Genomic DNA, 15830 nt, shown 5'->3' with positions numbered 1-15830 from the left:
TAACATCTGAAATGTGGTGGCAAGACAGTTAAAGCAGTGATAATTTGGAGCCTCTGGGCACAGACAGTACCAGGAGGTGATCACCAGGTCTTCTGTGGCAGCTGGCAAACAAAGCAGACGCTACGGTGTTCTCAGCTTGTTACTTTCCAACACTCCATAGTGTTCTCCAATTTTAAATAAACCCCCAAAGCAAACTTCCTTCCTGCATTGCCATTGGGCTAGAGGAGACCCTCACAAAGCAAGTGTGCTGCTGGCACACCAGTGACCATAGTGGAAGCTACGGGAGCTCAGGGTCGCAGGTGTAGTGGCCTAAGAGTTGGCAAAGGCACAGACTGCATGGCATTGGTGGGAGAAGCACTCTTCAAAGACTCACACTGATTTCTAATTGTCATGGAACTGAGCTGACTTTTAAACATTAGAGGGAGGCACACTCGTGTGAAAATGTCTCATAAAATACTGATGATTTAAAAGCATTCCTGCCAAGCATACCACTTACCTGATACGTTATTTTTATTAAGCACCAAGATTGTGCTACTTTTTAGAGGGAAGATATAAAGCCACCTACTTTATTTATCCTCAGACTTTTAATTCCAAGTAGTTTAGCACTACAGTCTAGAAAATAATTTCCTTCCTGATAGGTAACCACAGCCACCTTATTCAGGATAGACCCTCTGAAGGTTTGATAGGAGCAGTTGAATGGTGAACATCCAAAGATATGGGGATTGTTTTGCCCATGTAATTCTGTTTCTTGTTCTTTATTCCCACTAGGGGACATTCCCATTATCCTTACCCAAGACAGGACAGTAACCTAAGGGAGTGAGGGGGGTGGGCGAGGGAGGAAACTAAATGAGAAATTTAATCTGGTTTCCAGTGAAATCTCCAGGAGTTGGGAACCATGATAATTCTGATCTCTCAAAGATTGGGTAATCAGATATTCTGAATATAGAAATCTTTAGATAATAGCCTTTTTTTTCATGTTATATATATGCATAATTCTTTGCAAAGATTCCCCCCCCCCCCGTTTTTTCCCCCTTCGAGTTTGGATATAAAATCAGATAAGCCACTTGCCAGAACAGAAAAGACTTATAAATTGCTAGAGCCTACTAAAAAATTAAACAGCTCTAATCATCACTGGGTCTTTCTTTGTTGACTATTACTCAACTGAAAAGCTCTTTATCTCCATTTCACAGGCCTGGCTTAGGACACTTAGAATTTCCTTTGTCTTCTCCTCCAGCTCTTGAGGTTTCTCCCATTTTTTGCTCCAAACTTCTCTCTAGACCTCTTTCTTTAGACTAGCATTAGCAAACCCGTGGCACCTGAGGCTGGTGGTTTGCGTTTTTTGGGCGTGGTGTTTTTTGGGGTTTTTTTTTTTGGTCTGTTTATTTTTTTCACATGCAGCCAGTATTTTTTATCATTTCTGTTTTAGAAGATTATGTTATGTTAAACTGAATGTGACCTACTAGAGTCCACATGTCTCTTTTAGTTTATGGTGACTACAAAGGATACTCCATAGCTCTTTGGTTTAACTATTTAGTAATTTTTTGATTCGGAGTGAACAGTAATAAAATTTTCCTTTTCCTCTAGTATATTGAATTTCCTAGATATTACCAAGAGGCAGTGTGATGTAGAGCTCTAGATCCAAACACAACCGTGAAAGAATTAAATACTTTGATCCTTAATTTCCTCATTATTATAAAGAGCATAATGTACATAAAAGTGCCCTGCACAGTGCTGGCTACATGGCAGGTAGTTGATAAATGTTAGTTCTCTCCTCTTCTGTTCCCCGTGAAGGAAAAAGAAAATCTTAGTAATTTTAAAGTTAAGTATTTCTGATGAAAATAAATATCTTGGGGGAAAAACTGTTAGTTTTGAGTACAAGTCACCAAAATAATGAATTTGCTACTTTCCCCTGGTTGTATACCCCCTCAATGCATAAATGTTCACATATAAAGATACACTAATTAATAAAGATAAGGGGTGATGCACTTTACCACTTGAATATTTCAGAATAGAAGTATTTGATTCAATGAGCTCCAAGTTTTCTATGAGCTCCAAAATACTGGATTTTATGAAAGGTAATTGTGATGTGTTTTGGGGAAAAAATATTTTTGAGGAAGGTATTTAGGGAGTGTGAAACTTGATGCAGATAATTTATTATAATCATTTTCAAACTTTCAACATCTTTTGAATGTTTTTTGATATCCCCAATATCTGGAGCTGATGAGGCAGATTTAAATAAACCCCATTGTGAATGTCATTCAAATAGTACATGGAGACACAAAATAGGATCTCCTAGGGTTCTGAGCAGTGTTATTATCACTCTGTATTTATGTAATGCCTCTGTCAATAACTCCAGGATTTCTTTCTCAAAGAGGAAGAAATATAGTTGTTGAGAAAGGATATCTAAAAATAGAATGCATTGTACATGGCAAAGAGTAAAAGAATGACTAAATGGCCCATTGGACATGCCAGAGGCCGGTTACTGCTACTCTGGTTAGAAGATGACAGTGGGAGCCTGCATTGACCTGAGGTACAGACTTGTGAGAAAGGAATCCTGGGAAGCTTTGTTTGCTCTTATGGGTTCTAGTCACCACAAGAGCTTTAGCACTAAACCAAGGAGTTCTGTGTACCTAATCTAATGATTCAAAGGTGTATGGGTTTGGTGCCTGTTAGGGCTGCTAGAGCAAACTGAGTCATCTTGTAGAGTTGTTGATCAAAGGGAAGAGCTTCAGCATTGTGTTGGTGTTTTAAGTGGTAGGCCGAGCAGGAAAGAAAGCTTCACTTATTGTAGAATTCGGTTTATTGCCATATGCCATGTAGATCTATCTAGAAGACGGTTTTCTTGAGGTCTCTAAAAGAGGCATAGTTGAATAGTTGGGTTTAAAATGGGTGAGAGGAAGGAGATAAAGTTATATATAACTGGACACATTGCTAAAGAAATTAAAAAATTAACATTATTGGGTTCAGATTGTTAGCAGGTCCTTGGAAAGTAAATGAAGGACTCACTGAGGTAAATTTGAACTATGCATTGACATCGTAATGAATTGCCCAGCTCAAACATTAGATTCAGTATATTGTGAACTTCATTAAGCTGGCTATTTAGTGATCATTGAAATGATTTTAAGATAGGTGTTTGTTACTGCCAGACGTAGGTAGACCATATATCAAATTGAATCTGACAGATATACTTTATGACTGATTTATTTGCATTGGTTGTGGCAAAGACATCTTAAAAAACAAGCAAATCAGGGAAGTCTATTATCACACTTAAAACCATTTAGAAAGAAAAACAAGTGTTAGATGTGCATATTGCACATTAACCTGCTCTCCATGTTAATGGTAGATTGTAAAGCTTTCCTTGATTGTGTATCATTTTTGTTATCCCAGGCATGCACTGAATCCATGATCTGCTTGTAATTCTCATCATGCTCGCTACTAAACAGACAGTGTGCCATCATTTGACAGTCTAGTAAGCCATTATCATTACCTCACCCTACCTGGCAGAGCTACCTGTTTTGTCCACATGGCCTTTTCCTTTTGCAAGTCATGCCCATGGGAAGATCATTCAATTCAATAATGACTTCTCATTTAGTCTAGAAATCAGACAAAAGCTTTGCAGCTGTGAAGTGCAGCCCATTTTAAAATTAACCTATTGTAAATCCTTAATGATTGAGAAATTCTGCAATTTGCTCTGATTTGTGGTTTTGCTGCAACTAGAATAGCAAACAGCAGAGATGATGCAGGTCGGACTGGTGTGCATTTGGAAAGCGGAGAAAAAGAAACTTGATAGACATCGTGCTTCAAGCCAGTATGTTTTGCACTTCTGCCTTTCATCATTACATATCACTTCATCTTCCACCCACTGACCCTCCCAAGTGGAATGTAATCCTTGGAAATAATGACTTAAATTACAGTTTGTTACACAAGAAGTAAAAGCATCTGCAAATGTCGTCTACTTTTGCCTCCTTTTATATTTTTCAACTTAGAGCCTACATTCTTAGGGAAAGAAGAACACAGGTTTTTGGGTTTTTTTTTTGTAATATATCTTTATTGACTTCAGAGAGACGAAGGGTGGGGGGGAGGGGAGAGAGAGAGAGAGCGATAGAGAGAGACATCAATGATGAGAGAGTCCTCATTGATCAGCTGCCTCCTGCAGGCCCCAGACTGGGGATCAAGCCAGCAACCTCCTGACCAGGAATCCAACTGCGATCTCCTGCCTCCTAGGTTGATGTTCAACCGCTGAGCCATGCCCGCTGGGCCAGGGAAAGGAGAACACAGGTTTTTGATTCCCAGAGTCCTAGACTTTGAATTGATAGGATGGGGAAAATGTAGAGGAGACTCATGTGGAGACTGTTGCAGGGATCTGAGAGACAGTGATGGCTTGGACTGGGATAGCGGCAATAGGAGAGGGGACAGACAGACACATTCAGAATATATTTCCCTCACTGAATATGAGGGAAAATAAAAGGGGAAGGGATAGGCCAGACGCCAAGGGTTTTGTCATGAGAAACTGGGTGAATGGAGTTCCCATTTACTGAGGTAGAGAAGAGAAGAAATAGATTTGGGGGACAATGAAGAGTGAGTTTTGAATGTTGGGTTTGAGAAGTCTGTGGAACATTCAAATAAAGTTGTCAAATAGACATCTAGGCTCTATACATGTGATATAAAAGGGTTTAAGAGAAAGAATTTAGAATGAGTCAGGCTTATGTGGTTCCTCTTTCAGGGGCTTCTACAGAACATTAGTTTTGGTTCCTTTCATATCTTAAGAACATTTTCACCTCAGGCCTTCAGACATCCTATATTCGGGGCTTGGCTTTGTTCATTTTCTAGGTCTGTGACTCAGTGAGATGTTTGACTACTCTGAGCTTTAATCTCCATGCCTATTGAAGGGCAGCAATATAATTCCTACCGCATAAGATTGTGGTGCAAATGAAATGAGATTATATGTGTAGATCCTGAATTTATAATGCTTTGCACATACTAAGTGCTCAGTAAGTTATTGATATTTGCTTATATAAAGATGAACCATACAGTTCTAGACATGATTGATAAGGGATGAGGACCTGAATCCTCCCTTTTCCTTCCCTTTCCTCTACTGCTTCTTCACGTTGGAGGGGATATGCTGCCTTCAATACCATGGTAGCAGAGGCTGGTCATGGCATCATATCGACCTGGCACCAGAAATAGAGAGGACAGATGCATTGTGTTTATTCAAAGACAAACTGAGGATATTTAAGATATTTAAATCTTTTGTTTTGTTGGGGGGGGGTGGAAAGGAGGAAGGAGGCAGAGAAAGGCCAGAGATAGTACTAGCTTACTTGACTTAACAAACCATCAGCAAGTAAACTAGTTGATAGAGGCTCGAGATTCTCTTGAATTCAGCCAACATTCTCCCTGACGATCTTCCCTGGCCTGGGTGCTGTACTGATACTGCGGAGGTCAATGAGGAGTACATATTTTGTGGCCTAGATCAAAGAAAGGAAATTAACTTGAAGTTCTCATTCTCTACCAGTTCTGTTTTCTGTACCTCAAGCAGAGTTCTTCCCTACTCTGGCTTCTACTCAATGCTAGAAGGCTGTGTGAATTTAGAGACTAGGAGCTGGGAAAGGATGAATGAAAAGAATTTAGGGCAGAGGTTGTCAAACTTTTTTGATTTTGCCTTATGCACGGCACCTCTAAACCACAAGAAATACCTAACAGGTTCCATTTATGAAGCGGATAGATCCAGTCAACTTTGTGTTTATGTCCTAACAATTGAGCACATGTTGAGGACTGCATAACTTCTCAGACCTTGGGATCAGATCCTACACCACCAGTCTCATTTACTGTACCACATTGATTTTTGTGATACTTGGTTTTTATCACAATAACTGCCAAGTACTCAGCTTTATAAAGATACAATGTCATCTAAAGGATTCTCACATGATAACTGTGAACTCCTTCCAACTAGTAATTTACATGGTGTCCAACATATACTTGTGCCTTGGTAAGTACTAGGAATTGAAGTTATTTACATAAAAATAAGATTTTTGTTTGAGTTCATCTACTTGAGATACATTTTTAAAAATCTACCTTCTGTCACACAATGAGGTAGAACTTGAATTATCAAAAAGTAAAATTATAACTTCAGAAAAGGAAAAATGGCCAGCCTTGCTTAGCTCCAGAGAGCGGTTCACAAAAGATGGGGTGGAAACCTCTAAGTACAAACATATATTTAGAGTTTCATTGTTATTCTCCCTCCCCCCCCCTCCGTCCTTCCCTCCCCTCCTTCCCTCCCTCCCTCCTTCCCTCCCTCCCTCTACTCTCACTCTCATTCCTTTTCTTTCTCTCTCCCCCTCTTTCTCTCAAAAATAATTTAAAATTCTGATTAAAACAAGTAGTGCCAATACTTTCTTAGTGGACTATTGAAGAGTAATTTTATTCCTGTAAAATTCTGTTAGAGGACTCCAGGGCTGGAGCAGAGAAAATACAAGATGAGCCAGGAGGAGTATCCTGTATTGCCAGGAAGTAAATGCTAAAAATATATTTATTTTGTAAGTAAAAGTGGAAGCAAGTTAGAAGGACACAGGAGTCAACCCAAGAGAGAGCTCCCAGTGGCCAAAACTAGAACAATTTGACAACAAAATAAATGAAAATAGTATTTTATTATAAACTAAAGAATAAAATAAATATCCATGAGTCCATACTGATATAAATAAGCAAATAAATAAATGAAGGAGAAGAGACAGTCTTCCCTACAGAAAGTCTAGATAATAAATGTAGAAGGAATGGAGAAAGTAGAATATTCCATTAGAACACCACAGTAGTGGTTGCTGCAGGCAGGATTCACAGATGAATGCTCAAATTAATGAGTGAAACTTTAAGGAGAAATGGTATTTGTATAGCCTTAAAATATCTCTCTCAAGAAACTTAATTTCTGTGGTGGTTTTAGTAAATGTCTACAAATTCTTTGATACCCTTCCTTCTAGGAAATAGAGCTTACTTCCCTTATGGTTGAGTGGGGCTTGACTTGGTGACTTGTAACTAACCAGTAGAGTATGGACAGGAGAAAAGTGGTCACTTTACAGTAGAGAAACCTGGCGGACACCATCCTAATCAAGTGGTCAGGGTGAACATCACCAGTAATAAATCATGTTGATACTATATACCCCCAGGCATTATGCAGTGAGAAGGGCACTTCACTTCTCTTGTATTTCCCCCAAAATCCATAACCTCAGTATAATCATAAGAAAACATCAGAAAAGCCCAAATTGAGCAACATCCTACAAAACATCTGACTAGTACTCTTCAAGAATGTCAAGGAAAGTCTGAAAAACTATCACTGGTTAGAAGAGAACATGGAGACACGACAACTAAATGCAGTGAGGTTTCTTGGATTGGATTCTTGAACAAATAAAGACATTAGTGGAAAAACTGATGAAGTCTGAATAAAATCTTAAGTTTAGTTAATTGTGTTGTACCAATGTTAATTTCTTAGAGCTGATAAATGTACCATGATATGTAGAATATGAACATTAGGGTGACTGGAATACTAGAACTCTCTATACTATCTTTACAACTTTTCTGTAAATCTAAAATTATTTCAAAATTGAAAGTAAAAAAAAAAACCCGAAACAACTCACTGATGGCTTTCCGATTCTAAGAATATTTATTAAAGTGTCTCCAGAGCAAATTAGTTCAGAGAAATCCCCCCTTCCCTCAAGCCTTTGTGCAGTTTCTCTAAAAGAAAGATGAGCTCTTGGTAAGAAAACAGCTGGCACAAAGCAAGGGCAGTAAGTTCTAGAGCAAGTGTCAACCGATGGTTGTTGGCACCAATTCAGCACCAACAGGAATCCCCAGTTCGGGGTGCAGTGAAGAAGGAAACTTTATTAATGCAAAACAGCTTGTGATACAGCATGGCTGTGAAAACAGCATGGACGGCAGGTGGCCCTGGGGCTAGGCCCCTCTCCAGCTAGATGAGCAATTTTCAACCAGTGTGCCTCAGGAATTTTTAAAACATGCAATACGTGATTATTTAATCAGGGGCACTGACCTCTGTTCCCTTATTCAGGGGTGGGGAATGTCTAGCATATATGGCCCGAGAAATCATTTGGTCTGGCCCTGCCAAGGCAACTGCAGGTGAGACTGGAAATTCAGTAAATCTAGTTTTTTTTCATAGCTAATTTTTGAGTTGATAATTTGGTATGGCCCACAAATGATATTATAGATATCCAAATGGCCTTTGGCAGAAAAGAGGTTCCCCACCCCTGCTTAGATTGTCAAATAAAAAAGTGACATGCGCCAACACAACAATCAAAATTATACCTTTTTTTGGTCAGATCGGCAAAAAATACAATTTTTGGTATGCCGCAGAATTTTAGTAATTAGTTTATGTATGCCATAAGATGAAAAAGGTTGAAAATTGCTGAGCTAGACACCTTTACTGTTTCTTGCTGGTTTGCTTTACTCTGCTTCATGAAATGCTCCCCTCTGCTTCAGAGAGCCATCTTTGGTATTTCAACACAGCCATGAAAATGCAGTGGAAGGTGTGCTCCCAGAGCCAGAGGGGAGCTGACTTTATAGACGGAGATCCCCACCCTGGTCCCTGATTGGTCTGTCCTTATGCAAATGAGGACTCCAAATTCTCACAGTTTGATTGGTTAAAAAGGCATTGTCCTGATTGGTCAGAAAGGAGCTGCTCTGATTGGTCAGTGAAGAAGCTGATGGGAGATATGGCTGGGCAGCTCTGATGCAGGGGAAAGCCTCAGTCTTATTGTTTGAAAAAGGATTCCAGGAACGCCTTTATGAAGGCTGAATCATATGGCGGAAACAGTACAGGTGGGCAGTTCAATGCAGGCTTCTCCCTGAAGTGCAGTTTGCACGAAAGGCTCCTATGTAGAAATGGCTACTAGGCTGGGTTTTGTTTGTTTGTTTTTTAATTTGAGCCCTGTTAGCCACTGGGAGCCCTTTTTAGTAGGTATTTTCTTTCTCAAGATCCACAAAGGTTAGTTTAGCCAACACTGATGGTTTGCCTTTTGTGACTTGGTAGTTACCCAGCATCTAAGTTACAAAAAGTATTCTGTGAAAACAGTGCAGCAACTGTGACTCTGCCTGCCTTTGTTTTGGGCCCTTTATTCTAGGTATTATTGTTGAGCTGCTAATTTAAAATTTTCAGAGGTATTAGATTCAGTTTCATCAGACTGTCTCGTACCCCCAGATTATTGGTAGATTCAAATAAAATGGGCACATGAAAGGTTTTTCAATGTAAAATACACTGTATATTACTCTTCTTTTTTAAAACAACAGTAAGATATCATTAGTTCAATGTAATTATGGGTGCAAAATCCTGATTTATAAATATTTTATTATTATTTTCAATTTCTTATTAACTCAAACCAGGATAACCAGAATTTATTACAGAAGTCCTAACGGTCCTGTTTTAATAAATAATATGTAATAGGCTGAGGATGATTATTGTCATAGTAACAAATTAGAATTTGGATACTAAAATTAAGCTCCTCTGTATGCCAATCATTCTCTTGATCTGACCATTAGTGAAAACTGTCTTAATTTGTGCACATATGGGAGATATTATTTTTATCAGTTAAATATATTTTACCATTTAACCAAATGAATACCTTGCAGTGTGTCTATCTTGGCAATATAACTGATATCATCACTGAAGGACAATGTATTGTTCTTGAACATGGAAATAGGTTTAGGTTAGTATAGTCGTAGGTGTATGCATTTTCTGGAAAGCTCTGTTTTCCAGGTTGTTAATGCATGCCCAAGTAGATACCCAACTACTTAGTAATAGTGTGTCATTGGAGTTGCCTAATACTTGAATATAGATGATGTATCAAATTAAAGGAAGTGGATCCCTAGGAAGGGCTGGAGGAGAACTGAGACTAGAACAATGAATATTTGAGAATTAACTTAGCAAGTTTGTTAAGTGGAACATCACTCTTTTGGGCAGGTCTGGTTTCAGAGCCACTGAATGTGTTGGACCTGTTGGCTTTGTTGAAAATGCAAATATTCCAATCAAATATAATGCTCATTAAGGGGAAAGGAATACAATTTGAAAGTTTTTATGGAGACACGCACTGCCTCATCTGTGAATTGAAATCTGCCTGTCTTCATAGTCCTAGGTGGTAGTGAATATGTGGTTAGAGAAATGAGAGCGATTCAAATAATGCTAATGAAGTTAAATGATTGCAATCTACCATATTGTGAGGAACAGTTGTTAGCTGAGAAAGAGGAGGACAGAATTAAAATATTACCATGACTGGCATTGGATTTGAAAACTGCAAAGATAAGCTTAGGTTCCTATTTATGAAAACCATCCTCACAGCCTGATGAAAAAATCTTTTAAGAGGTTTTATAGTTACCATGGATACTTGTTAGCCTTGATGGAGTAAGTTGTAATCCATGTTTAATCATCTGAGGTAAAGTAGCCAAAAATCTACCAACTAAAATCAATAGGAGCTTCATCTCTAAATTCATACTAGTTTGGAGATGGAAAGGGTAAAGAGCCTAAAGATTAGATTTTTGGTTAATTATCACTGCTTGAAAAGCAAGAGATTTACGATGCACAATGCCTGAATGTGATTCTAATATTACTTTTTATGTGTAACTTTTTCTCTTAACTAGTAGTGGCATTTCTTAGGTTTTGATGTGAGAATTTAGATGGTGAGGCCTTTCTGAAAGTTGATGAACCGTAAGCCACACACTCAATTTCTGAAAGCCATAGGGACACCTACAATATTGAAGGCTGATTCCTATGGTAACATATTTGCCTTTGGCCCCAAAGTGGCTGGTTTCTGCTTAGCTTCTTTTAATTGCTATATATTGACAGCTGTTTTTCACAACTATTTATAAAATGTCTGATTAATGAGTATGTGTACAAGGGAGTACGTCCCATAGCCTTAGGCTTGATTAGACACCTCCGATGACAGAGCTCTGCGTGAAGAGACCGAGGTGTTTTTGGCATTTCCTAACGCGTCTGTCACATAGTGGAAGCAAAAAGCCTTTCAAATGATTTAAATATTTTCCTCAATTCTCTTTTAAAACAGGTGACAAAAGAGCTAAAACAGTATGACAACAAAATTATAGAATGCAAATTTGAGAACAACAGCTGGGTCTTCATGAGACAGAGAACAGACAAGAGTTTTCCCAATGCCTACAACACTGCCATGGGTGAGTGTGACAACCTACCAGTGCTGGTTACATTAAAAAAAAAAAGTCAAGGTGTGAGAACCAAAATGTGTTGTCTCTGTTGTTCTGCTTGATGGGCAGAGTCATTGGACCCCATCCTGCTCTGTGGGATCAGATTGAGTCAGGTCTGTCCCCTGGTGCTCCGGTTCGTTCGTAGGTTCTCCTCTTTAGATAGACCTGTGGGTTTGCGCCCATGGGACCAGGAGGGAAGTTTAAAGGGCAGGATGATAGGGTGTATACAAGTTGAATTTGTTGAATAACAAAAGCCATGATAATTTCTCTTCTATTCATTGTTTGCCAGATGGTAAAAGACAAAATTAGCTGGGGAAAATCTAATAGCTTTACAAATGATGGAGAGCAAAGTAAATGAAAGCCATTAAAAAACACACCCTAAAACCTGCTCTGCTGTCCTTTAGAGTATTCTTTGTGTACAACACGAATGCTTTGGGAATTTAGAATAGTAAGTTTCTTTCATGGGGCACAACACAAATTCATTGCCTCTGTAAGGGAAACTAGTAGTGGCATTGTTGCTCTGGATTGCATTTTTAGTGGAGTTGGAAAAAAACAGATGAAAACTAAGATTAAAGGTCAATAGAGTATACAATCAATAGGTGTACTTTTGAGTGCTCAGTCAGTGGTGATGACGATTATGATAAGCTTATGAGAAAATACAGAAATTGCCAGTTTGGGTTTTGCAGCCTCAAAGTTACTGTTTATACATTTAAAGGTTCTTGTTGGAGCTATCAGATATGTTCAGATGAGTTAATTCTGAAAATCGGAATAATCAAGCCAGTGTCACACCCCTGCCCCTCCTCAAAACTGAATAGGTAGATAAAATTAAAAGGACTGGTACTAAATTTTGATCGCATAAGAAAAGATGCTTTATATATTAGTAGTTTTGTTACAATACCTTACTTCAAACAAGTTATTAAAATAAGATAATATTATCTTCCAGCTGCAGTGAAACCTACCTATTCAGTGGGAACGGTGGCTGATGCTGAACACTATGCTTCTCGGTGTGAACTGTTTTCTGAGAAAGACAAGGACTGTAGCACATATTTTCTGTAGAAATCTTAGTTGAATATGGTCTATAGTGTGCTGCACTGTGCTAGATTAAAATCCTGAAAAAACTGTTTGGAGGATAGAAAACCATAGTGAATACATGCTTGTAACCCAAGTACTTAAAGTTTTGGTTTAAAATTAACAGCAGAGCAAAGAAAAGCCACTGGAAAAACATTCTTTTGGGGGCGGAGGAGGGAGGAGAATAGTTTAATCTGGAGCATGTCACTTAAGCCAGTAAGGTGGTGTTTAGCATACTGGGGCGGGAACCTCTCCCCTCCCATCTCCCAGTGGTGAGCTGCTGCCTTAATTAACCCTCACGTGAGACACGTGTCTCCCTTTGTCCACAGCTGTGTGCAACAGCATCTCAAACCCTGTCACCAAGGAGATGCTGTTTGAGTTCATTGACAGATGTGCAGCAGCTTCTCAGGGACAGAAAAGAAAGCATCATCTGGACCCTGACACGGAGCTCATGCCTCCACCACCTCCCAAAAGACCGCGCCCTTTGACCTAAGTCCTGCCTCCGACTTCAGGACTGAGAGATGAGTGAGGAGAAATGCTGTCGCCCCATTTGCAGCCAGAGAAATTCAACAAAGAATGTGGTTTGATGTTGATACACATTTGAATTTTTTTTTTTTTAAAGAAAAGTATTGTAGCCAGGTTGTAAATATTTGACTCAATTGTTTTCTTAGTGCTACAATAAATACATCATGGACTTAAACATTTTATTTATATTTGATAAACACAGCCTTACCTTGTGGAATCTGAAGATTGAAATATCCAAAGGTTTGAACAAGATTGAAATCAATGAAAAAGAGGCCTTGTTTATATATGGATAACTCCTACCTTTAATTTATAAAGTTAGCAATCTGGAACTGTGAGCGCCCAGAACACTGTATTTTTTAGAAGTTGTATTCCAGCTATGGTAAATTTTCCTTTTAAAACATTTAGGCAATGGCATCAAACATTCTTCATATCCTTTATCATGGATTTTCTCCATTCCTGAGATTCTTGTATTCAAAAACAAATGACAGGGTTGTTAAGTATTGTATATATTAAACAACTTGGTCTGGCTTTATAATTTTAAGAAGCTTTTTGGAAATGTAAAAGGAAACAAGTAAAGCTCTCTTTGTGAACTGCATCCTTTCTGAAGGAAGTGTACTGCGTGCTTACATCTGCTTCTGCTGTCTGAACTGCAGTATCGGATCTCCAGGGTGTCCATTCTGGCAGGGGTTTTGAGTTTCTTCATAGGACTTAGATCTATACCCCAGATCCTTTACCTGTTGTTTTCCAAGAGACATTTTTTTAAATGCCAGGGCTACTACTTTACCTCAGTGGTATCAGCACATTGTAAATTACATTGAAACACACAACTCACTGTGATTATAGGAGTGATATCAAACACAAGTAGTGTGTGTTAGTTCCCTCTAACAGAATGGCAAAGGAAATGCCAACTGACTCCTTTGATTAGAAAGTAATAGCAATGGGAGAGAATGCTGCCATGAGAAAATCTTCTCCCACTGCCACGTAAATGCAGAGGCAAAGAGCAGACATCTGTAGGAACTGAACACCAAGGAGGCCAAGACATTTCTTTTCAAAGCCAGAATTCTATCTACATTTTCTTCTGGGAATGCTATTTCTGTTGTATGTCTGAATTTTAAAACATTTACTGGTAGATAATGGATTTAAAGAGCAGCTAATTGGTCATCTGCCATTGTTGAGAAACTGTGTTCTGATTGGTTTGTGAAGGAATTGAGAATTAGACTGTTAGAGGCTAATGTATTTATTTTTAGAGGTACAGGTTTTAAGTATGTGTATTTTAAAAATTTTTTCATGATCTGAATTTTATACATGTCTATGCATATATATGTGAGTATATGCAACAGTGTATATTCTTCTACTAATGCAGTCGGAAATGAAAATCCAAGCTACTTACCTAGGAGACTGAGTATCTGACAGGATTTATACATGTTATAGCACAGATTAACCAAAAATGTATTTATATTCACCTGAGTTTAAATGTTTTTAAACAAAATTTTCTCCTGCAGTGCTTTTCTATATGAAATAGTAGTGTCATGCTCAGGTGTTTTCCTTTGTTGTCCCCAACTTATGTAATATATGGTGAATTTACCCAAAATGCCATTTTAGGGTTTCTTTCCTAGAATATTTTTGTGTGTTTGGGCACTGAAGGGATGAAAACACCCGACTTCCACATGACTGTAGAAAGATGGAAATTTGTCAAAGTTCCATAGTGTCTGGACAAAGTGGATCTAAAAAACTGCCGATGCAACTCCAAGGAGTTGATGTCTCCTTCACCAGGATTAGTGGCTCTTTTCACACCGCATATTGCTTTCTCCTGGACCTGTGTAAATGCAGGGCCCTTTTGCTGATATAAGAGCAAGCTTTTGCCAGTGATCTTTAATGGAGTTAAATGTTTATGGTAATTGTAACCTTTTAAATAAGTTATGTGAAAAGAGCCTCTCATTTTTAATACAACCAGATTTTTCTCCTTGCCTTTGTGCATTTTCCAGCAGTTAAATTCCTTAGTTTTCCTTCCTTTTCAGTTATAGTGAAGTGTAATATAGTAAAGTTGGCCTTATAAGTAGACCCCTTTGCCCCCTGAACACACTACCACCTGCAGTATCATAAAAAGTCATCTAGAAAGTCGGGGAGGGATCCAGAGCCAGGATTTGGAACATCAGGAATGAAACATTTCCCTTCTCAGCTCCCTTCACAATAACAATTTTTTGACACTGAAGTTTTGTAGACAAGAATAAAAAAACTTTGCTTTTCTGAGTTATCACATACAAAAGCTTTGCATTGTGTCTGGAAAGATGTGGATGACTCGACTGCCTGGATGGTTACATTTGCTTTCTGTGAAATGCTCAGAAAATGTCAGGACATTCCTTCTCTGATTGTGTGTCAGTGCAAATTGTAATAAAACTACTGACTGAAAATAACAGAAAGTGTATCTGCTTTATGTTACTTGTGATGATGCCTTTGTATCCTTTTATTTCACTGATGCTTTTATGTCCCTTCTATTGCTGGCATCAGATCCTACTGCTATTACCCATGCCTGACATAACCTATGTGGTTGTGCCACATTCTGAAGGTTAGCATAAGGACTTGGAAAATCCTCTGTTTTTCTTCCCAAGAAACCAAGAAACTTGATTGGTGTGGGGGGTATAATTTGCATGTTTTGTTTTTGGAGTGTAGGGGAGTGGGGGAAAACACATCTTTTGTGATTTTAAGTATAATCTGTTCATCCAACTCATTTTAGCACTCTATTGTATGGGTAGACATTCTGTTACACCATTTTTAATGCATTTTATTATTTTAGAATGCTCAGCAATAAGTATTCTAAAATGATGAAGTAATGACCTACCAACTTTTTGGTGACTATGCATTTTTGTGGTATCCAATTTTCCATCTTTAAGTGTTTAAATGATACCACTATTTTGAACTACATGTGTAGTTCTTTCTGGTCAGAAAACCTGGAAAGTCAAGAAGCAAATACTGTCAGTTGGAGAAAACTAATGTGGTGGGGAAAACCGTGGGCTGGGCCCAGAGACCAACTC

The 15830-nt window shown here is 38.5% G+C and overlaps 1 protein-coding gene across 5 annotated transcripts in view; it reads left to right on the top strand.

Annotated features, from left to right (window-relative positions):
* Window positions 1–15205, top strand: part of RNGTT (RNA guanylyltransferase and 5'-phosphatase) — a 181716-nt gene extending 166511 nt beyond the window's left edge. For 3 of the 5 annotated variants that reach the window (XM_081140257.1, XM_081140260.1, XM_081140259.1), the window contains 2 exons: window positions 11052–11175; window positions 12603–15205. In XM_081140257.1, coding sequence (XP_080996383.1) covers window positions 11052–11175; window positions 12603–12766 — 288 coding nt within the window. In that variant the 3' untranslated portion in view covers window positions 12767–15205. Of the gene's footprint in view, window positions 1–11051; window positions 11176–12148 lie in introns of all 5 variants that reach the window. The other 2 variants (XM_081140258.1, XM_081140261.1) reach the window with 2 other exon arrangements.
* The last annotated feature ends 625 nt before the right edge of the window (window positions 15206–15830 follow it).

The sequence above is a fragment of the Miniopterus schreibersii genome, assembly GCF_964146895.1.
Source record: "Miniopterus schreibersii genome assembly, chromosome: 6".
NCBI lineage: Eukaryota > Metazoa > Chordata > Mammalia > Chiroptera > Miniopteridae > Miniopterus > Miniopterus schreibersii.
The sequence above is the reverse complement of the archived record's forward strand: the minus strand, read 5'-3'. Positions and strand labels throughout refer to the sequence as shown.